Below are 26157 nucleotides of genomic sequence, written 5' to 3'. Positions count from 1 at the left end.
ACGTTTTTGATGCGTTTTATAACGAAATTTCTCCTTTTTTTGGCAATTATTGCGTTTCAAATCGTATTATGTGCCATTTCCTGTATTAAATCAATTTTTTGTCTTTATTTACGTAGCTCTACCACATCGATGAAATCTAGTGGGGGAAAACGCAAAATCCCTAAAAGACACACAAAAATTAAATTAAATTAAATTATCAAATAACTTTTTATTTCGTTACTGTTCATCATAAAATATAAAACTTATTACAATACCAACAGTACCTAACGAATGACCCTAAAATGTACAAAATATCTTAAATAAAACTAGTTTATTGGTGGAAATCTCCCAGATCTAGTTTAAAGCCCTGAATAGTGATTATCATGAGTATTTCGAGTTCTCCTCGGCGAGAAAATCCCTTTATTTGGCTCACCGTCCTTCTGATCCCTACAACAACCCTTATAATCCCACCAAAATCCCTCAAAACTCACTTGAAGAAAGCCAAATGTTGCTCCAACAAAAATCGGCTATTGCAATGCGACAATTCGGGCCAATGTGCTAAAACACGCCTCAAATAAACTTGCAGTCGCTTTCGCCGGTCTTCAACCAACGCTGAATCCTGAAATAGCCAACACTTTATCGACCTGGTGATGCTATAATTTGACAAAACTACAATTTTTGACGCGTCTTTTAACAAAATTTCGGTCCGATTTAAACAATTCTTCGGTTTTATTGACTTTTTCAACAGTTTCACGTGCTATTTCGTGAATTAAACTAATTTTGTCGCTCACGAGATAGTTGTACCACTTTGATCAAATCTGGGGGAATTTACCTTTTTCCCCAAACTTTTTTTTGGCGGGAAATCAAACGCGGTCACTGCCGGATCAAGTTTTTTCAAGTCGGAATGCAAAGCGTAAAATTGCGCATATCTCCGATAAATATTCCACTCGTCATTGCCTGCCCTTAAAAAAATTTGATAAACATGATGGGCACTTGACCCACTTCCTGTCAAAAACGCCGAGGGGATCCACACGTTGACATTTCCGGTTTGTGTGTCGTCGTCACAGGGCCCCCGGAGTGTCTCCAGCTCGGCCTTGAGACGCTCCACAAGCTGGTCTTTCTGACACAGTGATTTTTGCAAAACCACATTGAAGTCCATCAATTCGGCGTGCATTTCGGCCACTTGGACTAATTTTTTTTCGAAAAGTTTTGCCTCCCCCTGATAATCGGGCTGTTGGTTGATGTCCAAATCCTCAAGTGTGAGATTTTCATTGTTTTTCAACATCTGAATCGCACTGACGTACTTTTTCACCTGTTCTTTGAGAATCTCGTTTTCTTTGGATAATTGATCGATTTTCTCTTGTTTTTTACTCAATTCCTCTTTATTGCGTGTCTCGACGGCTGTTAGGACTTCGCTAATGTCACTCGGGACTTCCACTTCGTCGAAATTCTCCCCGAGTTCGACCGAAATCGGTGTGAGTTCCCCGATTTCGGTGTGAGTAACCGGCGTGAGTGTTTCGGGGATTTCCCGGTATTTCTCACACGTCTCGACCGGTAATTTCCGTTTCGGTTGGTCGTTTTCGGCCATTTCCGTGAGTTTTTCCGGGGAAATACTGCTCGAAGTCGATGGGACACTATCGTCGTCATCAAACGAAATGAATTGTCGCGCCACCTTTTTCCGTGTCCTTGTCTTGGGGCGTTGACTCAAGGGGGCCTCGATGATGGGCTCCGCTCGGGTTTTGATGCGTGGGGGGCGTCCCGAGTTCAGCTCCGGTTTGTCGATACTGATGGCGAAGAGGATGGAGGCTACGCCCCCGGCCATGTTGGGCAACATGGAGCTCCTCTCCAAGTCGCGCAAGATGGCCCAGCCCTCATAGTGAGACTCCAAAATCGAGGGGTTGCTCAACAAAATGTGGAAATACCTACGGGGAGAGTTAGTCGAAATGGGGGCTATCCCGAGTTAAGTCACCGTTCGAGAGACCGCTCGTTGAGCGCAGCCCTGATCCATGCACGCCCCCGGCCTGTGTCGGTCCAAATCTGTTTCAAAACGGCGTATCTCTCCTGCTCGTGCTTCGTTAAATGTTGCCTAACGAAGGGCCAAAACGTGGGGGCTTCGCCCCTGGCTACTTGTCGTAGAGTGGGGCCTCGGAGGCCGTGCAACAAAACCGCTTCGAGTGTCACACACAGGGCTACCACACAACTGTCAAACTCTGTTGCTAGTTCGGTTTTTCCCCCATAGCGTTTTTGGCACGCTTGCACACACTCGAGCAACTGTTTCAGGAGTTTATCAGCGGGTTCGTGACTGTGGGTTGGTGTTTTGGGCGAAATTACAGCCGACATGAGCTTCAAGGACTGAAATTTGAACGGTTTTGGGGCTATTTCAGGCGCTGAAAACTCACCATTATTGGGACCTTGGCCGGTCATGGCAGGGGGGAATCTGACTCGAGATGGCATAACATTGTGATAAAACGGGTTGTTATCACCAGAAACGTGGTTTTGATTAAAAACACAAAACAGACACTGACACAATCAGCTGATAAGTGTCAACGTGACATGTCAGGACTCAGGGGTGATTAAATTGGCCCAAAAGGGGACAAAATGCCCCTAAATGACGCTCTAACACAACTTAAACTCACTCTCATGGAAAATTTACCAAAATTTGTGTTTGACTAAATTCGGTCAGGTACACTTTCGGTGTGACCGGCATTTATAATCCGGCCCGATTTTATTACAGTGGTTACCTCACCTGAAACGGGGGTCACAATAGAGTGGTTTAGGGGGGCTTATTGATGTATTAAAATCGGGGCTGTTTAATAATCAGTGTTTATTTAAAGTGTCCGAATGTGTTTAAGTCCGAAATTGTTAATTTTTTTTCAATAATTATTTTAACTGTGACGGGGGTTAGATCAGAGTGTCGCGGGTCAATTAGGGTGTTAATTTATTAATGTGGGGGCTGTTTAATTAGTGCCCGATTGTGCCTAAATCCGAATTGCAGATGTCAGCACTTCCGTTCAATGCAGTCTCGATTCTTTGATTTTTCATTTCACGTCAAGATGGCCGCCGGTTTGGTGTAGGAGTTGTCAGTGTTGTGAAAAAACGCAATTTTTTTATACAAATGTATCATTTATAGTTTTAATTAGTTTGTAATTAATTTATTCATTTGTGCTGTGAGTGATTAAAGTGCTTTAGGATGTCGGGCGATCGCGAAATTCCCGCCGAAGACAGTATTAAAGTCGTGTGTAGGTTTCGACCCCTCAATGATTCAGAGGAGAAGGCTGGCTCGAAATTCATCGTGAAATTTCCGTCAGGCGGCGAGGATAATTGTATTTCGATAGCGGTGAGTGAATAGCCCCCAAAATTGCGAGTGAAAAGCCCAAAAATCGCCTTTTTATGGTGGCTTACGTCATTTCGGTTGCGCTCCGTCGAGCCCCCGTTTCCCCTGCAAGGACACCAAAAAATCGGCGAAAATCGATTCTTTGCACCGGCCATTGTTTCGAAAAATCGATTTCCGGGACGCAATCGAGTCACCCGTGATTTATTTTTTTCACATTTTATTTCAATTTTGTACTTAATACAGTTAAAGAAATTCATTGTTACGGATTGTGGCCATTAAGACGTTAATTTTTAATGATGGTCACGATGGGTGAACATGGATTTGCACCATGGGTCAGCGCTTTTATTATTACCACCCAGGAAAAACAATTGAATTCTGTCAATTTATAATGTCAAATGTCAAATTTTCGGTGAAAAATCGTGGAAAAATAGAAGAGGTGTTTATTGATTTTTATCAGTTTATCTGTGCCGAATCGTTTAGTTAATGGAATATTTTATGTGGATAAAGTCTGATTCATTGTTTGATGATTAAAAATAAAAATCTGGGTTTTTTTTTGTTTTATTAAGTTGGCCCCTCCCATAGTTATTATATTTGTTTTGACAGATAACGAAATAAATTGAAATTAATCAAAAAATGTCACACTTGTATTTTGTTTACTTTATAAATGTGGTCCTCGTGCTTTATTGCATTTCATGATAACCAAGTTTAATCGACTAATATTTGTTTTTGAGTCAGTGTGGTGTTTTAGCATCTTTTAAAAAAATTTCAACGTTTATAGGCCTGTCTGTCACCGTGACAGTCTAGAATATACAGAGTGGCGTCAAAAAAATTTTTTTTTATTTTATATTCATAATATCAAACAATCGAGTAATTTTTTTTATTGACGTGTAAAAATTCTCGTTTTCAATACATACTTTGTTTTTTATTTAGTTTCAGTTTTTTTATTAATATTGGAACAATAAATTTTTTAATAGCTGTTGTTTTTTTTGCATAATTTTTTGTTTTTTTTTTGTTCAGTTTTTCTCAATTGTCTTCATTCGAAATAAAACAATGTTTTAAATAATGATAATTGAAACCGATTAACGGGAAAGTTATTAATTTGTGTATTTTTCAATTTTTTTATTCGTATTAGAAAGTTGAATATAGCCCAAAATACACTACAACATTTAGGAAAATTCTAAAATTGTCAACTTATACTATACAGGGTGCGCTAGAACTCGCGCCCCATAGAAAAGGTAAGATACCAGGAACATGGAAAAAATGTTAAAAAAATTTTATCTATAAAAATTTCGAAGTTATAACGGTTTAAAGTTTGCACTTTGACTCTATTTATTCCTGTTCGAAAAATAATTTTACAAGTTTGTTTGCTATAGGCTATTAAAAGAGGAAACAAGGAAGCTGTATCCTAAATTGTAACTCTGTTCAATGTTATTCGTGGCTTTTATTGGCAAAATTTTTGTCCCTTTACTAAATAATTGTAAAAAAACATATACAAGATCAGATTCAGTTTTTTAAACATTTTTTTCATGTTCCTGGTATCTTACCTTACTTGAAAATTTTCTCTGGGGCGCGAGTTCTGGCGCACCCTGTATTAAAAGTCATTTAATTAATTTTTTTCATTTTTGAAATACATGAAAATACATAGCGCCTGCCGTTTTTTTTAATCTCCTTGTATATAGAATTTAATTAGAATATAAAGAGAAAAAATCTTAGGACTTCTTATGTGAATTTTCAAAATATATTATGTTCTGTCACAATTCTTTTCAATTCATTTGAATAGTTTTTTTTTATTTTTTTTTACTTAATTTGAGTATAAAGAGAAAAAAAAGTTAGTCGGATCTGAATCGACCCATGAGTTAATCTTTTTTTTTTCTTTTTTTTTATAATATACTCCTTGCAAAATTAGCATAATTATCTAAAATAGAATAGATCCTACTTATCGACGTGCAAAAATTCACGTTTATGTTTTTCAAATTCTTTAATTTAATTGTAAAATAAAACAGAAAAAAAATAGGACGGGTCCGGTAGTAAACCTTAAACTTCTTATGACAACTTAAACAAAGTTTTTTTTTGCTACAATTATTCACTTAAATTAGTTTTTTTTATACAGGTGGTATCGAAAAACACAATTTTATGATAGGTCTTTTCTAGTTATACCACTCTGTATAGCAAAATTATCTATACATAATATCAAACAATCGAGTAGTTTTTTTTATTGACATGTAAAAATTTACGTTTCTTTGTTTTTTATTTAGTTTCAGTATTTTTTATTAATATTGGAAAAACAACATTTTTTAATTGGTTCTAATAAATTAATTAATAATTAAAATGTTAATCTGGCCCAGATTTTTTTTATGGCTAATACAGTCCGTTGTTTTTCTGTATTATTTTTGGTTTTTCTCAATTGTCTTCATTTGAAATATTACAATATTTTAAATGATGATAATTAAGTCCGACTTTAATTAAAACCGGTTAACGGGAAAGTTATTAGTATTTTACAGTTTTTTTTAATTAAAATTAGAAAGTTCCCAAAATATACTACAACATTTATAAAAATTTTAAAATTGTCAGCTTATACACTATTAAGTCATTTAAAATTTCTATAGCGCCTGCCGTTTTTTTATATCTTCTTGTATATAGAATTTAATTGGAAAATAAAGTGAAAAAATCTGGACTCATATGTGAATTTTCAAAATATGTATGTTTTGTGTCACAATTCTTTTCAACTCATTTGAATTCGTTTTTTTTTTTGTTTTACTTAATTTCAGCATAAAGAGAAAAAAAAGTTAGTCGAACCTGAAAACGACCCTAATTTTCATACTCCTTGCAAAATTAGCATAATTATCTAAAATAATATCAAACAATTGAGCACATCCTACTTGTCGACGTGCAAAAATTCACTTTTTCAATATGAATATATTTTTTAGCTTTTTTAATTTAATTGTGTTAAAAAAAAACAAAAAAATTGATCCGGTCCGGTATTGAACCTTAAACTTCTTATGTCAATTTTAAAAAAGGTTTTTTTTGCTACAAGTATTCATTTAAATTAGTTTTTTTTTATATTTATACTTAATTTTATGAAACCCAAAAAGAGAAAAAAAAAGTTGGCCAGACTCGGGCTCGAACCTTGGTTTTTCAGTTACCTATTTTTGCATTAATTTAAATAATACGGGGTGTTAAAAAAAGAATAATTTGTCCAAACCAACCAATTTTTTGTACGTGAAAATACTAATTGTCAGGATTTATTAGCGTGAAATGAAACATTTTTCCTTTATTTGTGTGTTACATTATCGTAAGTTTCATTACGATAATAAACATCTAATTGCTCTATAATCAGCGGTGATTAACATGGAAGTAGAGCAAAAACTGAGAATTCTAGAACTCGAAAGATGTAATTTATTTGTTATTTCCTAGACATAATAAAAGTCGTTTTTTTATCATCATTTTTGCGTTTGTTTTGGTGGGATTATCTCAGATTATAATTTGTTTGTGCGTTTGTTGACTAAAGGTTAATTAATTTCATCAAAAAAAAATATCACAAGATCGATCCAGGATCAAGGCTAAGAGAAATAAAATATATAGGGTGTTAAAAAAAGATTGTAAGATATTTAAGGAGGTAATAAAAATAAACAAAAAAGTCTTAATAAACATGGGTCCGCAAAGTAACGGTTTCGGAGATACCGAATGTAAAATTTTTAGAATTTCTATTAGAAGCATCACTTTTTTGTTTGAACAGATTGCAAAAAAAAACAATCTTCGATATCTCCGAAACCGTTACTTTGCTGACCCATGTTTATCAAGACTTTTTTGTTTATTTTGATCTATACTATTACCTACTAAAATATTTTACAATCTTTTTTTAACACCCTGTATATACCTACTGGGTGTCCCAGCGACTTGAAAAAGTCCATTACTGACCTTTAAATGGTAAAATTAAAAAAATTGTATAGGACAATTAATCTAGTCCATCACCTAAAATTATTTTCAACTATACAGCGTGTCTCAAAAATAAGTTACAAAACAAACTTGTGTTTTTTTAAATGAAACACCATATGTTTCTTAGCGTTTTGTATGTGTTATGACAATGTTTTTAAACTGAACTTTTATGGGTCGATTTTGCTTAGTTTTAAAAATAAGATGTTTTTTTTTTGCCGAAAACATGCACTTTTTAAAAATTTATTACACAAAAACTAATACAGCTAGAACAATTTTTTTCTTACTTCTGCAAAGTAGAAAGTACAGAATTTAAGGCTGTAGTAATTTTTTAGTGTTTTGCATTTGTAAAGATTAATAAATTAAGAAGTTTGTTAAAAGTTAAATAACTTAAAAAAATTTAATGGAACACCTTATTTTTTATTTTTATATCTAATAGATTGATAAATTGTCTATCTAAAAAAATAAATTTTTAATGTCTAGAATTGGTAAATGAAAAGATATTTAACATTCAATATTAATTGTAGCAACAATGCTTATTCGGAGATTGTAAAAGTCGTTATAAATATTGAAATTCAAATTATTTTATTGTAAAAATAAAGAATAATGGATTCAGTTTAACACAAATGTGATTATTAAGTGATATTTCTTCAACTGTGCACTTTTTGGTTACTGAAACAATAGTAATAATTTTTTTTTTATGTTTAACGTTAAATATTTTTTTAGTTATTGATTATAAACACCTAAAAGTAAATAATTTTAGAAAGACAATTTAATAATCTTTTAAATGCAAAAACAATAAATAGGGTGTCCCATTTAAATTTTTTAACTTATTGAACTTTTAACAAACGCCTTCATTTTTTTATCTTTGCAAATGCAACACACCAAATAAATGTTACAACTTTATAGCTTATACCTTTTTCTTTGCAGAAGTAATAAAAAAATTGTTCTAGCAGTCTTAGTTTTTGTGTAATAAATTTTTAAAAAGTGCATGTTTTGTCAAAAAAACCATCTTATTTTTAAAACTAAGCAAAATCGTTCAATAAAAGTTTAGCTTAAAAACATTGTCATTAAAATCTACATCTAAAAACGCAAAGAAACATATGGTGTTTCATTTAAAAAAACTTGTAACTTATTTTTGGGACACGCTGTATAGTTGAAAATAATTTTAGGCGATGGACTAGATTAGTTATCTATCAATGTCCTATATAATTTTTTTAAATTTTGCCATTTAAAGGTCAATAATGGACTTTTTCAACTTGTTGGGACACCCTGTATATGTATTTCTTGAGGGTGCACACATTGATTAGTTTTATACAGCCACACCTTTTCTCGTGTTTCTGCACCGTTTATTATTATTCGTCGATGTGCAACAACAAGAAAGCTAGAAATGCGTTTTCTGTGGGCGAAGAAAGCGCTAATTAATTTCACAGTTGCATTGTTCAACTTTCCATCGTTTTAAAATGAAGAAGAAGAAAAAAAATTAGATACAAGGATTTGGTCGCGTGTTTGGTGGAAGTAGGAAGTGTTATTTTCACTATTCTAGGACCAAAAAGTAACCTAACCAATCGATAATTCTTATTACAGAACGTTGAACCTTTTTGTGTGGGAAAAATTGTTTCAATATTTAATAAGATTTGATTTTTGTATTGTTTTTACTGTTTTCAATTAACATTGAAATTTTTCGTTTTTTTTTTGTTTATTTTGTGGAGTGTGGAGTGTTTTCTTTGCAATCAATAATCAGGCTTTGCCCTTGACCGTGCGTTCGTCCTATTTTGGTCCTGTTTTCTGTTTTGCAACATTGTGAATAAATCCAGGACACGTTTTATGAATTATTTAACGAAAAAAATGAAATCAAATTTCAAGCTTCGATAAAAGCAATTACAGTGTTGTTTTATAAATAGAACATGTGGAGTGATTGTATCAAAAAATTGTTTAATTTGATTTTGCAAAGTCACGATTCTGATATTTGCGTTATTACAATTGCTTTGGGAATCTTGGAGTTTCTCCTCTAGTTAAGTTAATTATAAATGAGATGAATCAGGAAATAACAGACGTTTTTATTTGTTTATTTTCGGTTAAAATGTAAAAGGATTATGACGCGTTTGAAAGTGATGTCAGGTATTAAAATAGATTTGAGATGATTTTATGATACTATTTTGTTTCGTTTTGAAATAATTTATCCAATTTTGGATTTTTTTGGAAGAAAAAAAGTAGCTCGGGTCCGGGATTGAACCCCAGATTTTTTGATTTCTGGCAAAATCCGTGTTTTTCAATTATGCTCGAGTCGAATAAATTTTCTCTATTTTTCAACTTTTTTTTGCTATTATTTAGAACAAAATGATTTTTAAGAAACGACAGTCTGTGGAATTTTTATTTATGGTCCGATTTTAAAAATTAAAAAAATACCCCAAATTTTTTACATTTCCAAGTAAAAATCGTGTTTTTTTTGTGTAATATTTCGTTTTATTTTGTACTCACCTACCAAAAATTTCTTGAATATAAATAGTAGATAAAAATTACTTTATTTCACTAGACGATAAAAGACTACTTTATCTACTGAAATTATTTGATAAAAGCACTATTTAACATTGAGTACAAAATAAATAATTTTTTTAGTAATAATTATATTTGAATAGAATAAAAAATTATCGAAAAGGAAATTTAGCGTTTTCCGATTTTTCAATCTTTTTTTGACCCCTCTGGAATTGAACCTCACACTTCTTATGTCAGTTTCCAGAAAATATTTTTTGCTAATTCTTTTCACTTATTTGAATTTTATTCTTCTGATTTGTTTCTTTTTATAATTTTGGGATCGAACTCGAACTTTTTTGATGGTTTGTTCGAAAATTCATAACCACCTTGTTTTTTTTATTTTTTTCTCCATCATTATTTTTTTTTATACAGGGGGCACTTAAAAAATGACACAACTCAGTGAACGGTGGTAGAGAAATGCCTGCAAACAACATACATAAACAAAAATATGTAATTAAAAAGTTATCTTTGATAAAAACAATTCAAAAAAAAAGTGTTTAATGGTATTGCTGTAAAAATGAATGATTCTTGAAATTGGATAAATATATTTTTTTTTATTCAGAACAAATAAAAACAATTATTCATCATTGGATAAATTGGGAAACTTGAGAAAATAATAGGAATTGAATAACTTTAAAAAATGAGTTTATCCATATTTTATAAAATATGGCTTCAAGAATTTTTTTCAACATTTTTCTTCTAATGGCATAGGCTTCTCAACGATGTACCACTGAGTTGGTGCGCTACTTTTTCACCGTCCCCTGTATATCGATTAATATTGGAAAAACAACATTTTGGAATTAATAAATAAGTAATTAAGTTATAAATTGAAATGAAAAAATGAAAAATAAAGAAGAATTAAACCTCAAATTTTTTGGGAACTTATACCAGGTGAACAAGAAAATATAGAACCAAAAAACGTTTTTTGCTTAAACTATTTATTTTTTGAAATAACTACATTTAAATGTGGACGTTTCTCAAGATTAAAACTTTTTTTTTGAGTTATAAAACCTTTTTTTACAAAGAATTACAACTACCTATATTTTATTCCATGTCTATCAGAAAAAAATTGTGTAGGTTGCTATTTGAAAAAAAAACACGCAAAATTTCAAAACACGATCACATTTTTGTGAAATTTTAATTTTTTTAATTATTTTCTGATTAAAAAAATACGCTTGGTTCCATTTTTGTTTCTGTATATACAGGGTGCGCCAGAACTCGCGCTTCAGAGAAAAATCCCATGTAAGGTAAGAACATGAAAAAAATTTCTACAAAAATTTTCCACTTTGACTATTTATTTCTGTTGGAAAAATAATTTTACAAGTTTTTTGCTACAGGTTATTAAAAGAGGAAACAAGGAAACTGTATCCTAAATTGTGACTCTTGTTTAATATTATTTGTGACTTCTATTGGCAAAATTTTTGTATCTTTACTAAATAATTATAAAAAAAACATATACAAGATCATTAAATAGACATAAAAAATGTCAAATGTTAAATTTTTTGACAGATAGAATTTTTTAAACATTTTTTTCATGTTCCTGGTTGGTATCTTACCTTACTTGAAATTTTTCTCTGGGGCGCGAGTTCTGGCGCACGCTGTATAGATTTGTTTCAAATTTGAAATACTATACAACCAAAATTACACAAACAAGCACACTTTATGGACGTTTTCATGACATAAGAGTCTTAAAAAGTACTTCTTTAGGGACGATTTCGAACAATATGTATAATATACTTTTTTTATTTTTCTTATTTCACGTTTCGTTGGAACAGAACGAGAAAAAAAAGTGTTACACATTTTTACAGTCGCATGTTCTGTAATTGGATATTACGTAAAACGTTAATTATTGATCCTTGTGTTGTAAACAAACCGGGTCAATTTTTTCACGATTATGACTCACACATAACATTTCAGGAAGTGTGTGTAATGAATATAATCATTAATTTTTTTTTCAGGGTAAAGTCTACTTGTTCGACAAGGTATTTAAACCCAATGCAACACAAGAAAAAGTCTACAATGAAGCGGCTAAAAGTATCGTTTCTGACGTTTTGGCCGGTTATAATGGCACAATTTTCGCATATGGTCAAACCTCATCGGGTAAAACCCATACAATGGAAGGTGTCATAGGTGATCCACAAAAACAGGGTATAATACCCCGTATAGTCAACGATATCTTCAATCATATTTATGCAATGGAAGAAAATCTTGAATTTCACATCAAAGTCTCATATTTTGAAATCTACATGGATAAAATTCGAGATTTATTGGATGGTAAATAAATAAAATTTTGGTTGGGTATTTTAACTAATTTTTTTTCTTTCTAGTTTCCAAAGTTAATTTATCGGTGCATGAAGACAAAAATCGTGTTCCTTATGTGAAAGGTGCCACAGAACGTTTCGTATCAAGTCCTGAAGAGGTTTTCGAATCGATCGAAGAAGGCAAATCTAATCGACATATTGCAGTAACAAGTATGTTAATTAAATACAGGATGTTCCGTCTAAACCTCACATTAAAAGTATTGCGAGTTTGAATAATCATATTTGTTTGAAAATTGGTACATACTCATAATTCATTAATTCCTCCTAAATGAAAATATTTTCAAGATGGCGGCACTTCCGGTTATACCGGAAGTCGGTCTCAACTTTCTTATTTTAAATGGAAAGGTATATTTTTTATTGCGTTTTTGGATAAATCTTTTTATTTTAAGGGAGTTTTCATCAGCTTTGAAATTTTGGAGTTTTTCAAAAAAAAATTGGATCTGCACCTTTCACTTTAAAAATCGGTAACTCTGCTATTTTTTAAAATTTTGAATTCGTTTTTTTGGTGTTTGAAAGAGAAAGTTTAGATCTTTCTTCCGGCATTTTCAAATTTTGAAAAAAAAAATTAACAAACCATAAAATTTTAAGATTACTTTTGTAATAATTCAAATACCCATAACTCAATTTTTTCAAATGAAATACCCCAATTTTTATTTTACCGAATGGAAGAGAATTTAATTTTGCATCGATTTGTATTTACATTCCCTATACCTAAATTTAATAATTTTCAAGTTATGGTGACTTTTTGGTAAGACTACAGAAAATTTATTACTAGCATAGTTTGCTATGGAAGTCAAAAATGTCAAAATTTTCTCGAAAAAACGTCAACAGTAAATTATTATTTGACAAATAGTGCAAAATAGTGTCAAAACTACTCAAACTTAGATTTAATTAATTTATTTTGTATTTATGGAGAGTGTAACAAAATTATAATGTCGTTCATTACACAAAAATAAATTTTTCTCACTTGTTAGCTTTAAATAATGATCGCATGGTAAAACCTATCAAGTTTTCATAACTTTGATTGCTAGTATGGCTAGTAATAAATTTTCTGTAGTCTTGAAAAAAGTCCATAACTTAAAAATTATTAAATTTAGGTATAGGGAATGTTAATACAGATCAATGTACAATTAAATTCTCTTATATTTAGTAAAATAAAAATTGGGGTATTTCATTTGAAAAAGTTGAGTTATGAGTATTTGAATTATTACAAAAGTTACCTTAAAATTTTGGGATATGTTTTTTTTTTTTTTTCAAAATTTGAAAACACCAGAAAAAGGATCTAAGCTTTCTCTTTCAAACGCCAAAAAACAAATTCAAAATCTTAAAAAATGGCAGAGTTACCGATTTTTAAAGTGGAAGGTGTTGATCTAATTTTTTTTGAAAAACTCCAAATTCTTCAAAAACGGTTCAATTTAGGTGAAAACTCCCTTAAATTAACCAGATTAATCCAAAAACGCAGTAAAAAACATACCTCTCCATTTAAAATAAGAAAGTTGTGACCGACTTCCGGTATAACCGGAAGTGCCGCCATCTTGTAAATATTTGTATTTAGGAGGACTTAATGGTTTATGGTTATGTACCAATTTTCAAATAAATACGATTATTCCAACTCCCAATACTTCTAATGTGGGGTTTAGAGGGAACACCCTGTATTTTGCCTAAAAAAAAAAATTCTCGTTCTTTTCCCCAGATATGAATGAGCATTCGTCACGTTCCCATTCAGTATTTTTAATAAACGTCAAACAAGAGAATTTAGAAAATCAGAAAAAATTATCAGGAAAATTATATTTGGTCGATTTGGCTGGTTCAGAAAAAGTTTCAAAAACCGGTGCTGAAGGCACAGTTTTAGACGAAGCAAAAAACATAAATAAATCATTATCAGCACTTGGTAACGTTATCAGTGCCCTTGCTGATGGAAACAAAACCCATATACCTTATCGTGATTCAAAATTAACCCGAATCTTACAAGAATCATTAGGTGGTAATGCACGTACAACAATTGTTATTTGTTGTTCACCAGCAAGTTTTAACGAATCTGAGACAAAATCAACTTTAGATTTTGGTAAACGTGCAAAAACCGTTAAAAATGTGGTTTGTGTTAATGAGGAACTCACCGCTGAAGAGTGGAAACGTCGTTATGAGAAAGAAAAAGAAAAAGTTGCACGTCTTAAAGGCAAAGTTGAGAAATTGGAGAGTGAATTGCAACGTTGGCGTGCTGGTGAAACTGTCAAAGCTGAAGAACAAGTCAATTTGAATGAAATAACGGAAGTTGTGACTCCGGTTTCCGGTGTTGAAGAGACAACAGTGGAAAAACAGGGACCTGTACCGGCAACACCGGCCCTTATGATTGGTTCAACACTCGATGTAGAAGAACGAAGAAAATTGGAATTGGAACGTGAACGACTCTATCAACAATTGGATGAAAAAGACGAAGAAATCAACGAACAAAGTCAATATGTTGAGAAATTGAAAGAACAAATGTTGGAACAGGACGAGTTAATTGCGAGTACACGACGCGATTATGAATCACTTCAAGCTGAAATGAATCGAATTCAGCAAGAGAATGAAAGTGCAAAAGAAGAAGTTAAAGAAGTGTTGCAAGCACTTGAAGAATTAGCAGTGAATTACGATCAAAAATCGCAAGAAGTTGATGCAAAAAATAAGGAAATGGAGAGTTTATCCGAGGAGTTGATGCAAAAACAAGCCAGTTTGAATACCACCACAACTGAATTGCAACAATTGAGGGATATGTCGAGTCATCAAAAGAAACGAATTGCTGAAATGTTGAGTAATTTACTGAAAGAATTGGGTGAGATTGGATCGACTTTGGGTAGTGATGGGTCTGAAATTAAAATAACTAATGATGCGGCGAAACTAGAAGAGGAATTTACAGTTGCACGTTTGTATATTTCACGTATGAAAAGTGAAGTTACGAATTTGACACAACGTTTGCACGAAATTGAGAATAAAGAGCAGGATAGTAATAAGAAAGTTACTGAGTATGAGAAGGAGTTGGGAGAGTGTCGTTTGTTGATTTCGCAACATGAGGCACGCATGAAAAGTTTACAGGAGTCGATGCGTGAAGCTGAAAATAAAAAACGTATGTTGGAGGAAAGTGTTGATGCGTTGAGGGAGGAGTGTGCAAAACTGAAAGCTGCTGAACAAGTGAGTTTGGGGGGAATTTGGGGGATTTTGATTGGTTGTTTGTTTAGGTTTCTAGTGCTAGTGAGAGTGAGAAGAAAGAAGCAAATGAGTTGCGATTGGCTCTTGAACAACAAATGGACCAATTACGTGTCGCGCATCAGAAACAAGTGGCAGCGTTGAGGGATGAAATTGCTGAAAAACAACAATTGATCAATGATATTAAAGAGTGAGTCCTGAAATTGTGTGGTTGTTTATTTTGGTGGTTTTTTTTTTTCAGTTCAAATCAGAAGTTGTCGCTCGCCCAACAACAGTTGCAGTCTGAATATGAGAAAGTCAAGATGGAAGAAGCTGAAAAATCGCTGAAATTACAGGAGCTCATGTCAGTAGACGTTTTAAAGTGTAAACGCTCATTCCCGTATTGTCCCAAATCCTCGTCTAACCCTTCCTGGGAGAAGTTTTTGCCTTATAAAAATCATTCAGTGCCTAAAAATGCAAAAAATGCGTTGAATAATTTCACAAAATTGACGAAAAATCAATGTACGATGTCGATTTTTCACATACATACGTTCCATTTGCATTTGTTTATTTCTTTAACGTTGTTATTGGTCACACATAGGTGTCCACAATATCTAGTCGTTGTTTAAACTATAAAAATGAAGTATTCTAGTCGCGATTTTATTGTGATAATTTCGATTTGGAACAGTAATCCATTCCTTTGATACGTGATTTTTCCTGTGATTTTTTTATTAATTTTTTTGAAAAATATTTCGTATTATTTTTTTTTTTTTGGCCTAGTCACATCACGCCACTGTTTGGTTTTGAGTTTTATTTTATAGCAATAACACGTCTAAGTCGGCTAGTGGTTTTACGAAACAAAACAAAGCACAGTATTTTGTATAGTTTTTGTGATAAGGCCATTTAAACGAAAAAAGTTAGCCGCATTTAATAATAAAAAAAAATGTTGGTATAGTTATCGACAACGTATACCACGCTATTTTCACACTGACTATAGTCATCGACAACGTATGTCTCGTTATTTTTTATACAGGGCGCTCAAAATGTGGTAGGTTTTTGAAAATATGAATTTTTAATGGCAACATTGCAGTACATTTTTGACCACCTTGTGCCTGTATTCAATTATGTGAAACGTTTGTTACTATAGAAACCAACAAATTTTTGATGTGTTGTTGCCAAATTTACTTCTGTAGAAAATGTCGATATTTTTTATGCACCTTTTACTTTATTTTTTTTTTAATATTCTGAATTCATGTTTTAATGTTTCTTGTCGGCCAACTGCTTTGTTTTTCAAGGTAGTTACGTTTTTTTAACAAATAAAAAATAAAATGTTTTGAGTTGTGAAATAAATATTAAAAAAAATAAATATCATAGTTGGCCGATGATTTTGAAATTTGGTATACGGGCCTAAATGTTGATTCTGAAATCTTTTCTTAATAATTTTTTGGCGATTTTGCCACATAAAAGGCACTTTACAGAAAAATAAGTTTTTTTGAAAATTTCCATGCCATACTTGATTTTTCAAAACTAAAATTATGTTAGAAATTAGTCAGGATTAAACCCCAAAAATAAAAATTTAAAGCGAGAATTTTTTATCTTCAACAAGAGTCGGTGCACCTAACAGGGAACACACTGTATACAGGGTGTGCCAGAATTCGCGCCCCCAAAAAAAAATTTCAAGTAAGATAAAATACCAGGAACATGGAAAAAATTTCTATCTGTCAAAAAATTTTGAGATTTGACATTTTTTGTCTAATTAATGATACTGCGAGAGTTCCAGCGCTTCCTGTATAGGTAAATAAAAATAAAAAAAAAAATAAGTGTAGCAACGTTGCCTAATAGTTCAACAGTAAAAAATGAATGTTACTTGACACCTTAGCAACCGTTTCCATGGAAATAAACATTGTTACCATGATAACAGTTAAAATTAATACAGTGTTGTCATATCGTCTCAAATTTTAAAAAATTCAAAAACTGATAGTGAAAGTAGATGCAATAATTTATCATAAAATATGAAAATTTGAAAACCAGAAATCGGTACAAAATAATACTCTTCGTATAGTGTGCTTGCAAAATTTGAAATTCGTAGCTTTTTCTGTTTAGGAGATATTAAGAAAAGATGGAAACAAATTTCAAATTTTGGCGCGTTTTTTATCTGGTAAGGGAGCGTTTTTGTACATTGTTTATATGACAAACCCACACTATTTTCGTGTATTTTGGTATACCTAGATTTTCGCGGGTAAAAACGTGACTACCCTGTATATTAAAATTATTGATAAGTGTGGCAACGTTGCCTAATGGCTCAATAGTAAAAATGAATGATTCTTGAAACCTTAGCAACCGTTTCCATGGAAATATACATTGTTACCATGACAACAGTTAAAATTAATACCACAGTGTTGCCATATTGCCACAAATGGTAATTTTTTGCCCAAAAATAATTAAAAAAAAATTTGTTTTATCTTTTGTGTGCCTTGTATAAATGAAGTCTAATTTTTTTTCTTACTAAATCGCGGCTTATCACCGGTTCTGCATATCACTGTATAAAAACGCAAAAAAAAAAAAAAAACAAAAAGCGACAATAGCGAGCTCAACTTTGGTTCTAAGTGGTCTTGTAGTATTATTGTATAAAATAACAATGTAAATAAGAGAGTGTTAGTTGTAGTGTATAAAAAATCTGCATATTTTAAAAGCAATTATTTTTAAAATTCTAAATGGTAGTTGTTTTAGTAAAATTGTTGACTATTTTTAAACCTTTACACACCTGTCTGTGTTATGTGTTTGTTTTTGTTTTCGTTTTTTGTTTTTGCGAGTAAGCGAGTAATATTTTTGGTTGCCGTGTGAGAGAGAAAAATAAAACCTGACCAAACAAATAAATCCGTGAGCGTGGTGTGGCTTGAATGCTGAAAAACGCTGATGGAGATATATAATATTCTGCAGTACTACCAACGAACGACGCGAACAAGCACGAAAAGATCTACGTGGATTGGAAGACACCGTCGCCAAGGAGTTGCAAACCCTTCACAATCTTCGAAAATTATTCGTCCAGGATTTACAGGTAAAAACAAAAAAAAAAAGATAGAAAAAATCTTGTATACAACTCGTATTGTAGGCACGAATGAAGAAAAATCTCTCGGCTGAAGATAGTGAAGAAGATGGTGGTTCGTTGGCTCAAAAACAGAAAATCTCATTCTTGGAGAATAATTTGGATCAATTGACGAAAGTCCATAAACAATTGGTGAGAGATAATGCCGATTTGAGGTGTGAATTGCCCAAGTTGGAGAAGCGGTTGAGGGCCACAATGGAGAGGGTGAAGGCATTAGAGACGGCCCTTAAGGAGGCCAAGGAGGGGGCTATGAGAGACCGCAAAAGGTATATACTTTAAGTTTGTTGCTCCACTCGCCGCTACGTGGCTCGTGTTGTTCCAGATATCAGTTTGAAGTGGACCGGATTAAGGAGGCGGTGAGACAGAAGAATTTGGCTCGTCGGGGCCCCACTGCAACTATTGCTAAGCCAATCAGGTCGGGTCAACACCATGTTATGGTCAGTGGTCCTACTATTCGTACTGGGGGCCAGAAAAATATGGACATTGCGCGAAAACAACGCGATTCACTTGTCATAAACGAGAAAGATGCATGTGAGTGATTTTTGGTTGTTTTTTAATCGATTTTGATTTTTTTTTTGATTTCAGAAAAAACATGGGATACCAAAAATATTGCGTATTTTTGTGCTTACTTGCTTAGTTATTACTAGAATTTAAGGTGCACTTAACGACAAATTGTTTCTTCGAGTTTTTAGTGCAATAAGAAATAATTTGTGATTTCTGTCGCTATATCGCATTATAATCATGGTGGTGTAACGATTAAAATTTTTCCAGGCTTAAAAAAAAACCGTGTCTTGTAATATAAAAGTGGCATTATTGTTTTCGAGTAGTTGTTCCCCCGAATCAAATGGTCTAATTAGCACGTTTAGAAAATTAAGTAGCACATTTTACACATACAACTGGATTATTTGTATAGCCTGATTAGTTTTGTATAAATTCGTTTAAGTAATGATATATTTTTTTATTTTGTTGTTTTTCTCAATGGTGCGAAATCAGACGATTTGCTTGACTGGTGCAAGTGAAAATCGCTCTGATCCAATCTGATTTCATTGTGATAAGTAGCAAAAAGTTTCTGTTCTTCCGATTGGTTGCATTTAAAAATGCGTCACAAGATCATTAATTTATTTGTTTGTAGATAATTGTTTAGTGACATTTGGAACAGCTGTAGTCGTGTTAGTGGATGCTTGAGTCAATAATGCAATTTATTTATTTAAATGATGGAAATTATATTCTAATAAACTAATACAGATTATTTGTTTCGTCACCAACCACCCTTTTTAATTGTTGCGAATGCCGAGGGCTTGCTCCAATTCGGCCCTTTTCTGCTGCACCTTGGTGTAGAAATACCGACAAACGGCCTCCTGGGCCCACGGCTGGTAGAAGAAATCGGAGCGGCGCTCCTCCTCCGGGTTCCCCACCACGTCGGTCATACACTAGAACAAACGTGCGGAAAATGCCACTTTTCCACTCTAGTACAAAAAAGCTCACTTTCCATACCTTCAAATCCCGGGTTTGCGACACGATCCACTTGTAGATAAACTGTTGGGGGTCCTTGGCGAAACTCAGGAAAAATTCACGGTTGGTTTTCAACTGATTTATTGTATCAACCGTTTCGTGGATTTTCGCATCCAAGCCTTGGATTTCCTGCTGACTGGCAGTACTCAGCAGGAAATTATTCATTTGCGTTTTGAGCGTATCATCAACCTCGACATCGATATCATAGCAGGCGGTTTGTTTGCTCTCGGCCCCGCCCTCCACCGAGATCACGTGATTGATGACGATGGGGTCGGGTGGGTGGAGCAACGGGTTGAGCCTCTGGGGGATTTCCGCGAACTTCATCCTGGGACAGCCGAAAATCTGCTCGAGGTATTTGTCGCAGACGATGTACTCGCGCTCGTGGGCGTCCTGGAGGCGGTGCGTCTTGATGTACTGCCATAGGGCGGAGATAATAACGGGGCGTGTCTGCGTGTGCACGCCTAGTAATCGGGCCAATCGCGGGTCGAGTTTGAACTGGAGGGGCTGGTAGTCGAGGAGGAGGAGGATGGTGCAGCGCACGTTCTTGTCTCCGGGGCGCTTGACTTGAAACCCGTCGGTTTCCTGCGTGGTGAGCGTGCGGTGCCACTCCACCAGGTGGTTGTCGGGGCCGTAGAGCTCCTTGTCCAGCTCGATCACAAGCGACTTGAAAAACGACGAGAATTTGCGTTTGACCTTGTTGGGGTCGCTCTTGGAGTCGTCGAGCAGCCGGCCCTCGACGCGCAGCTCCCACGAGGCCACCGACCCCTCCTGGCCCGGCCCCTCCGGCCCCTCGGCGCACGCCTCCTTGGCCGGATAGAAAGTGTTCGAGATGAAAATGCGCAATTTGCGCTTTTGTTTCATGGGCCGTTTCAGCGCCTCCTGGATATCCAAGCGCTTGCGCATGATGGTCGAGTCCAATTTACGCTCAAAAGCGAGCAAATCCATGTAGGCCTGACTCTCGGGGACCAAATCTCGAACCTTCTGGGGGAGAATCTTGTCGGAGAGCTTCTTCTTCTTTTTAGCCCCGTGGGGGTAGTCGCTCTTTGCCTGCAGGACGGCCCTGTTGTCAGGGGGGCGCTTCACGCCGGGCTGCGGCGGCATAGGCCCCCCGCGCATGGGCGAATAGGGGGCTTGCGGCGGGCGCGGCATCATAGGCCCGGGCTGGGCCCCCATATTCGGGGGCGGTGTGTTGTACCCAGCCCGCTGCTGTGACGAAAATTAGTAAATTGGGGCGGAAATGGGGGTACTCACCGGGAAAGTCTGGGCTGGGTATTGGCGCATTCCCGGGGTCTGAGGCGGCGGGTAACGCTGCGGAGGGGGCCCCACAGGCCCCTGGGGCGGCACGGGGCCCTGGAAACGCTGGGCCATCGTTTTTTTTCACAAACAAAATAAAAGCTTCTGGTTGTGATTCGGTCTTGTGCACACAATGGGCGTGTCGCCGAAATTTCATAAAACCGAAATTGGAAATCAACTAGAAAAAAAATAATTAACAAGTGTGCTAATTAAAGAATTCTCTCGTGTATCATTATAATAAATAAAAGTTTGAAATGATTGAAAGAGAAGTGTAAATAAATAATTTAAATTTTGTCAACATTGTGACGCATGAGGTTGTTACAGGGTGACCAACACGACAAATTTGTTTTATCACAGTTATTTTCTTGTTTTGGTTAATAGAACGTGTCCCGGGTGCGTTTATGTGTCATTGTGGGGTTTTTGGGGGTACGTGGGGGTGTCTTAAGTGGGGAAACGAATTAATTTTTGTGTTTTTTGTCGTTTTTTGGTCGTTTGGTTGGCCAGCTTGGCCGCGCCATGAAAAACTCAAAATGGCGTCTCAGTTTATTATGTGAGATTCTCACATAAAAAGTGCTAAAAAACCCCCCAAAAGCCCCACTAAAATGTAATTTTCGGTCATAATGCGTAGAAAACCAAGTGTCCATGCGATCAAGCTTTAAGAAAACCGTGGTAAGTGCCTCAAAAGTGTCACTCTTGATGTGCCCCCTTGTTTTAGGTAGAAAATGGGTTGTGTTAGTAGTAAGCCCGATATAAACGATCAACACCCCAATATATTCCAAGTGTCAAACGTGAACGACCAAGGGGACTTGGTGAGCCCCGGAAAGCTGGAAGTCCGCGAAACGGAACTAGTCTTACACCAAAGAGGCAAAAACCCCACAGTGTGGCCCCTTCGGGCGCTACGCAAGTACGGCTTCGACTCGGAGATCTTCAGTTTTGAGTGCGGCCGTAGGTGCCCCACAGGCCAGGGCATCTACGCGTTTCGTTGTCGCAAAGCCGAGCAACTTTTCAACATCGTCCAACACCACATTGTGCGCAACTCCGACGAGAACCCCCTTATTAGCGCCATTTCGGACTCGATGGGCCCCCCTGTACAAAGACGCATACCGTCCCAGCCCGAGGGCTACCTCAATCCGCGGCCGAGTCTCAGCCGCCCCGGCTCGATCACCAGCAACGGCCCGGTGAGCCCCACCGAGCCCCCACACGAGCACAACAACAACAAGCGCGGCAGTGTGGGGGAGCACCAGTACACCAATTCGAGTGTCATCGCGGAGACGGAAGCCCCCAACTACGCCAATTTGGGGGGCGAGGGGGAGAGCCCCGGCCACTTGTACATGAATGTGGACGCTGCAACCAAAGACTCGGAGACGGGACATTGCTATGCCAATATTGACACCAAAGATTTAGAACATTTAAGGCCCCTTTTGGCGGGGGCGGAGGCCCCGAGTGTGCCTCAGACCCCAACGGCGCTTTATTTGACTGTTCATGAGGTGAATTACGCCGAATTGGATTTGGATCCGGTGAAAAGCGAGGCACAGGTGACCCCTGATAGCCCCCATAAAGCGAAAAGTTACGCTACGATTGATTTTCAAAAAACTAACGCTCTTTCGCAGTCGATAAATCCGCCAATGGAGGTCGAAGAAGGCAGCAGAAAAACTAGACATAATTCTACAATTAGTGATGTTACAACACGACACAGCAACTCGCTGAGTGACTAAAACACATCGAAATGTCAAGTTTTGTGATTCTCAATTGAGTTTTTTTTATTTATTTAATGAGGTGACCTTGTACGAAATTTTGCCTTTTTCTTTTTTTTTTTGTAGAGTAGAGGAGAAACATCGATTTTTGGAGTGGTCATCTCGTTAAGTATTTGTGATTGTCTACCAAAATGCCACCTTTTTTTCTAACGATACAAATTTACAAATGCCAAAGATATTTGATACTTGTTTCAAGTAATGGAAATGAGAAATGACGTATATATTATTTTACTATATTATACATTGCGCAGAAAAGTAATTAATTATAGTACAGTTGAATATATTATATTTAATTTTTAATAAATGATATTTTACAAATTACGAGTTTTATTTCACCACAACCTGGGCTTAAAACGATTATTTATGTATTGGAAAAAAATAGTAATAAATAGTAAAAATAATTGTTTCAAATTGTTAAAAAAATCAACAATTAGAAACCGTCAATTATAGAGTGTATTGTTGGTTGCCTAGATTTAATAATTACTACTTTTTTAATATCTAATTAATAAAAAAAATTATACTAAAAAACGTTACAAAAAAATAAAATTCGTAAAAAAAAGTAATTTATTTATTTTTCGACACTGTCAAAATTTATGGTTTTTCTCTCGTGTAAGAAAGTTTAATAATTACCACAAAAAAGTGAGTTTGACACTTTTATCAAAAAAAAAGTATTTTTATAATTAAATGCTGTTATTTAATAATAGTGTTGCGTAATTTTCTTATTTTTTAAGTAATTTATTGCTAAAAAATTATTTTTTACATTAGAAACCGCAACTGTCAATTACACGGTGTATTGTCGGTTGTCTAGATTCAATAATTACTGGAAATTGTTTATCAAAAAAGTTAAACTAAAAAATGTCACAAAAAGACCTAATTGATAAAAAAGAAATAATTTCAATGCTTGATTAAGCCACACCACAGTCTAATTTTTGAAAAAAATACTGAAAAATGTCACAAAAAGTCAAATGCTGAGAAAAAAATGATTTTTAACACGTTTAAGACTACAAGGTTGGTATTACTGTCACATTTTACTTACTTAAAGGGTGCGACGTCACATTTATCGTGTTTTTTTTGCAAAAATAAATGCCACATCAAATGTGACTTTGAAAAAAGTCAGTATCTTAATATTTATATAGCACATTTATTAAAAAATGTTGCGTGATTTTATTATTTTTTTGAGTAATTTATTGCTAAAACTGTCAAAAAAATTTTTTACAATTTGAAACCGCAACTGTCAATAACATAGTGTATTGTTGGTTGCCTGGATTTAATAATTACTTAAATTGTTTACTTTTTTAGTATCTAATTAATAAAAAAAAACTATTAAAAAATGTTACAAAAGGCATATTTTGTAAAAAAAAGGTAATTTCAAGGTTTGATTAAGTAAGACTACAGTCTAACTTATGAAAAAACACTCAAAAATGCCACAAAAAGACAATTCCGGAGAAAAAAAGGGATTTTTAACAAGTTTAAGATTATAATAAAGTTGGTATGACTGTTACATTTTACTTACTTAAAGTGTGCAATCACATTTATCGTGTTTTTTGCAAAAAAAATGTGACTTTAAAAATTTTGTCAAAAGAAAGTCTCTTACTATTTAAATGCTGTTATTTAATAAAAATGTTGCGTAATTTGATTATTTTTTAAGTAATTTATTTCTAAAACTTTTTTCTACATCAGAAACCACAACTGTCAATTACACCGTGTATTGTTGGTGGCCTGGATTCAATAATTTTTACAAATGTTTTAAATATTTAATTAATGTAGAAATTATGAAATGCCACAAAAAGACATAATTACTAAAAAAGTCTGTATGACTGTCACATTTTAATTACTTAAAGGGTGCAAAATCGTTATTTTTACCATTAAAATAATTACCACAGCAAATCTGACTTTTTATTAAAAATAATGCGCTATGTAATCAAAATATTGCTTGATTTTATTATTTTTATTATTATTTAAATAATTTATTGCTAGAACTTTTACAAAATCTGTACGGTGTTGATGTATTGTTGGTTGCCTAAATTTAATAATTATTACAAATTGTTCACTTTTTTAAATATTTATACGATTTAAAAAAAATAATAAGGTTGGTATAAGTGTCACATTTTACTTACTTAAAAAGTGCAATAATTGATCAATTGTTACATTAATCGTGTTTTTTTGCAAAAATAATCACAGCAAATGTGATTTTGACACATTTGTCAACCTAAGATATTTAATATTTATTGAAACATTGTTATGTAATAAAAATATTTCTAAATTGTATTATGATTTGAGTAATTTGTAAAATTTAAATTTTTAATAATAAAGAACCGCAACTAACAATTACACAGTGTATTGTTGGTTGCCTAGATTCAATAATTACTAAAAAAATAATTTTATTTTTATTCGTCAAACTAACTTGATTTTGTTATTATTATTATTACTATTAAAGACTGTATAAAACAGCAAATTGTTTAATTTTATTTAATTTTTCAAAAAATAATTATTTGTTTTAACAAAACTTTAATTGCATCTGATGTTGGCCAATTAAGGTGATTATTAGAAATGACTTGTTTACTTTTGTAATTTTTTTTTCAATTCCGTTAATCACCTTCTGGCGAGATATTACACTCCGCCTTGTTTATCTTATTAGAAAATTTCTAATACCGCTGAAAAAACTCAACTTCAGGTTCTAATTTATATTCCTGGCAATTATTATTAATCCTCGTATGTTTTTCAGTCATGAAATAACAACGTAAAAACGTCTATGCAAATGATTTGTAAGGTGAACTGCACTGTTGAATGGGCCAAATCCGGGCGCTGATTGGCCGCTGCGTTGCAGGTTGGTCGTTTGTGATTGGTCGGCGGTTTACTCGGACCACGCCCACTTTGTACCTTCCTATCGGCAGGTGCAAAGTTGCGCTGTTGCCATCAGAGACGGATTTTGACACTCATTCATGATTTTCATGATGAAAAAATGTCAACAATTGTGAAAAATAATATAAAGTTATGGATAATTACGAGTTTGTGGTTTTGCATGATTGCCATTCTGTGAAATAATTACAACAGAAATAACTTGAGCATAAATCACATAATAATAATAATAATGACCTTCGGTTCGAGGAAAAGTGCGCAATAGAGACATAAAATCCGATGGGAAAATGTGGTGAAATGCTAATTTTTCAATTTTTTCACGCTAACGTGGAATTTTTTGGTTGGGAAACGCTTTGTAGAAATTTTATT

At 34.1% G+C, this 26157-nt stretch overlaps 4 protein-coding genes across 10 annotated transcripts; 2 read left to right on the top strand and 2 right to left on the bottom strand.

The window, feature by feature from the left end:
* Positions 1 to 188: 188 nt before the first annotated feature.
* LOC123012429 (sorting nexin-29) lies at positions 189 to 2624 on the bottom strand. Of its 2 annotated transcripts, none has more exons than XM_044410342.1 (5): positions 2379 to 2624; positions 1949 to 2331; positions 812 to 1901; positions 471 to 598; positions 189 to 426 (listed from the first exon to the last, which is right to left on the bottom strand). In XM_044410342.1, exons 1-5 carry the CDS (start codon positions 2379 to 2381, stop codon positions 339 to 341), a joined length of 1692 nt encoding a protein of 563 aa, XP_044266277.1. In that variant the 5' UTR covers positions 2382 to 2624; the 3' UTR covers positions 189 to 338. The 2 variants fall into 2 exon arrangements, 1 of the variants encoding a protein (XP_044266277.1); XR_006413217.1 differs by having other exon boundaries at positions 412 to 426; positions 653 to 1901.
* Positions 2625 to 3008: 384 nt separating this feature from the next.
* LOC123016055 (kinesin heavy chain) lies at positions 3009 to 19619 on the top strand. 2 transcript variants are annotated; one of them, XM_044416252.1, is made up of 10 exons: positions 3010 to 3316; positions 11740 to 12055; positions 12109 to 12252; positions 13796 to 15270; positions 15318 to 15475; positions 15527 to 15628; positions 18205 to 18322; positions 18377 to 18636; positions 18693 to 18901; positions 18956 to 19619. In XM_044416252.1, coding segments are annotated over exons 1-10 (2931 nt in total). In that variant the 5' UTR covers positions 3010 to 3169; the 3' UTR covers positions 18958 to 19619. The 2 variants fall into 2 exon arrangements, with proteins under 2 accessions (XP_044272186.1, XP_044272187.1); XM_044416251.1 differs by lacking the exon at positions 18956 to 19619 and having other exon boundaries at positions 3009 to 3316; positions 18693 to 18909.
* LOC123016056 (brahma-associated protein of 60 kDa) lies at positions 19541 to 21325 on the bottom strand. 3 transcript variants are annotated; one of them, XM_044416253.1, is made up of 3 exons: positions 21134 to 21325; positions 19856 to 21088; positions 19541 to 19800 (listed from the first exon to the last, which is right to left on the bottom strand). In XM_044416253.1, the coding sequence occupies exons 1-3, from the start codon at positions 21248 to 21250 to the stop codon at positions 19645 to 19647; spliced, it is 1506 nt and encodes a 501-aa protein (XP_044272188.1). In that variant the 5' UTR covers positions 21251 to 21325; the 3' UTR covers positions 19541 to 19644. The 3 variants fall into 3 exon arrangements, with proteins under 3 accessions (XP_044272188.1, XP_044272190.1, XP_044272189.1); XM_044416255.1 differs by having other exon boundaries at positions 19865 to 21088; XM_044416254.1 differs by having other exon boundaries at positions 19856 to 21085.
* Positions 21326 to 21609: 284 nt separating this feature from the next.
* LOC123016058 (fibroblast growth factor receptor substrate 3) lies at positions 21610 to 23247 on the top strand. Of its 3 annotated transcripts, none has more exons than XM_044416256.1 (2): positions 21610 to 21844; positions 21895 to 23247. In XM_044416256.1, the coding sequence occupies exons 1-2, from the start codon at positions 21818 to 21820 to the stop codon at positions 22888 to 22890; spliced, it is 1023 nt and encodes a 340-aa protein (XP_044272191.1). In that variant the 5' UTR covers positions 21610 to 21817; the 3' UTR covers positions 22891 to 23247. The 3 variants fall into 3 exon arrangements, with proteins under 3 accessions (XP_044272191.1, XP_044272193.1, XP_044272192.1); XM_044416258.1 differs by having other exon boundaries at positions 21611 to 21841; positions 21891 to 23247; XM_044416257.1 differs by having other exon boundaries at positions 21612 to 21844; positions 21891 to 23247.
* The last annotated feature ends 2910 nt before the right edge of the window (positions 23248 to 26157 follow it).

The sequence above is a fragment of the Tribolium madens genome, unplaced genomic scaffold (genome assembly GCF_015345945.1).
Source record: "Tribolium madens isolate multiple individuals breed KSU strain unplaced genomic scaffold, Tmad_KSU_1.1 Scaffold_19;HRSCAF=116;Tcas5.2_LG9, whole genome shotgun sequence".
Classification (NCBI taxonomy): domain Eukaryota; kingdom Metazoa; phylum Arthropoda; class Insecta; order Coleoptera; family Tenebrionidae; genus Tribolium; species Tribolium madens.
The sequence above is the reverse complement of the archived record's forward strand: the minus strand, read 5'-3'. Positions and strand labels throughout refer to the sequence as shown.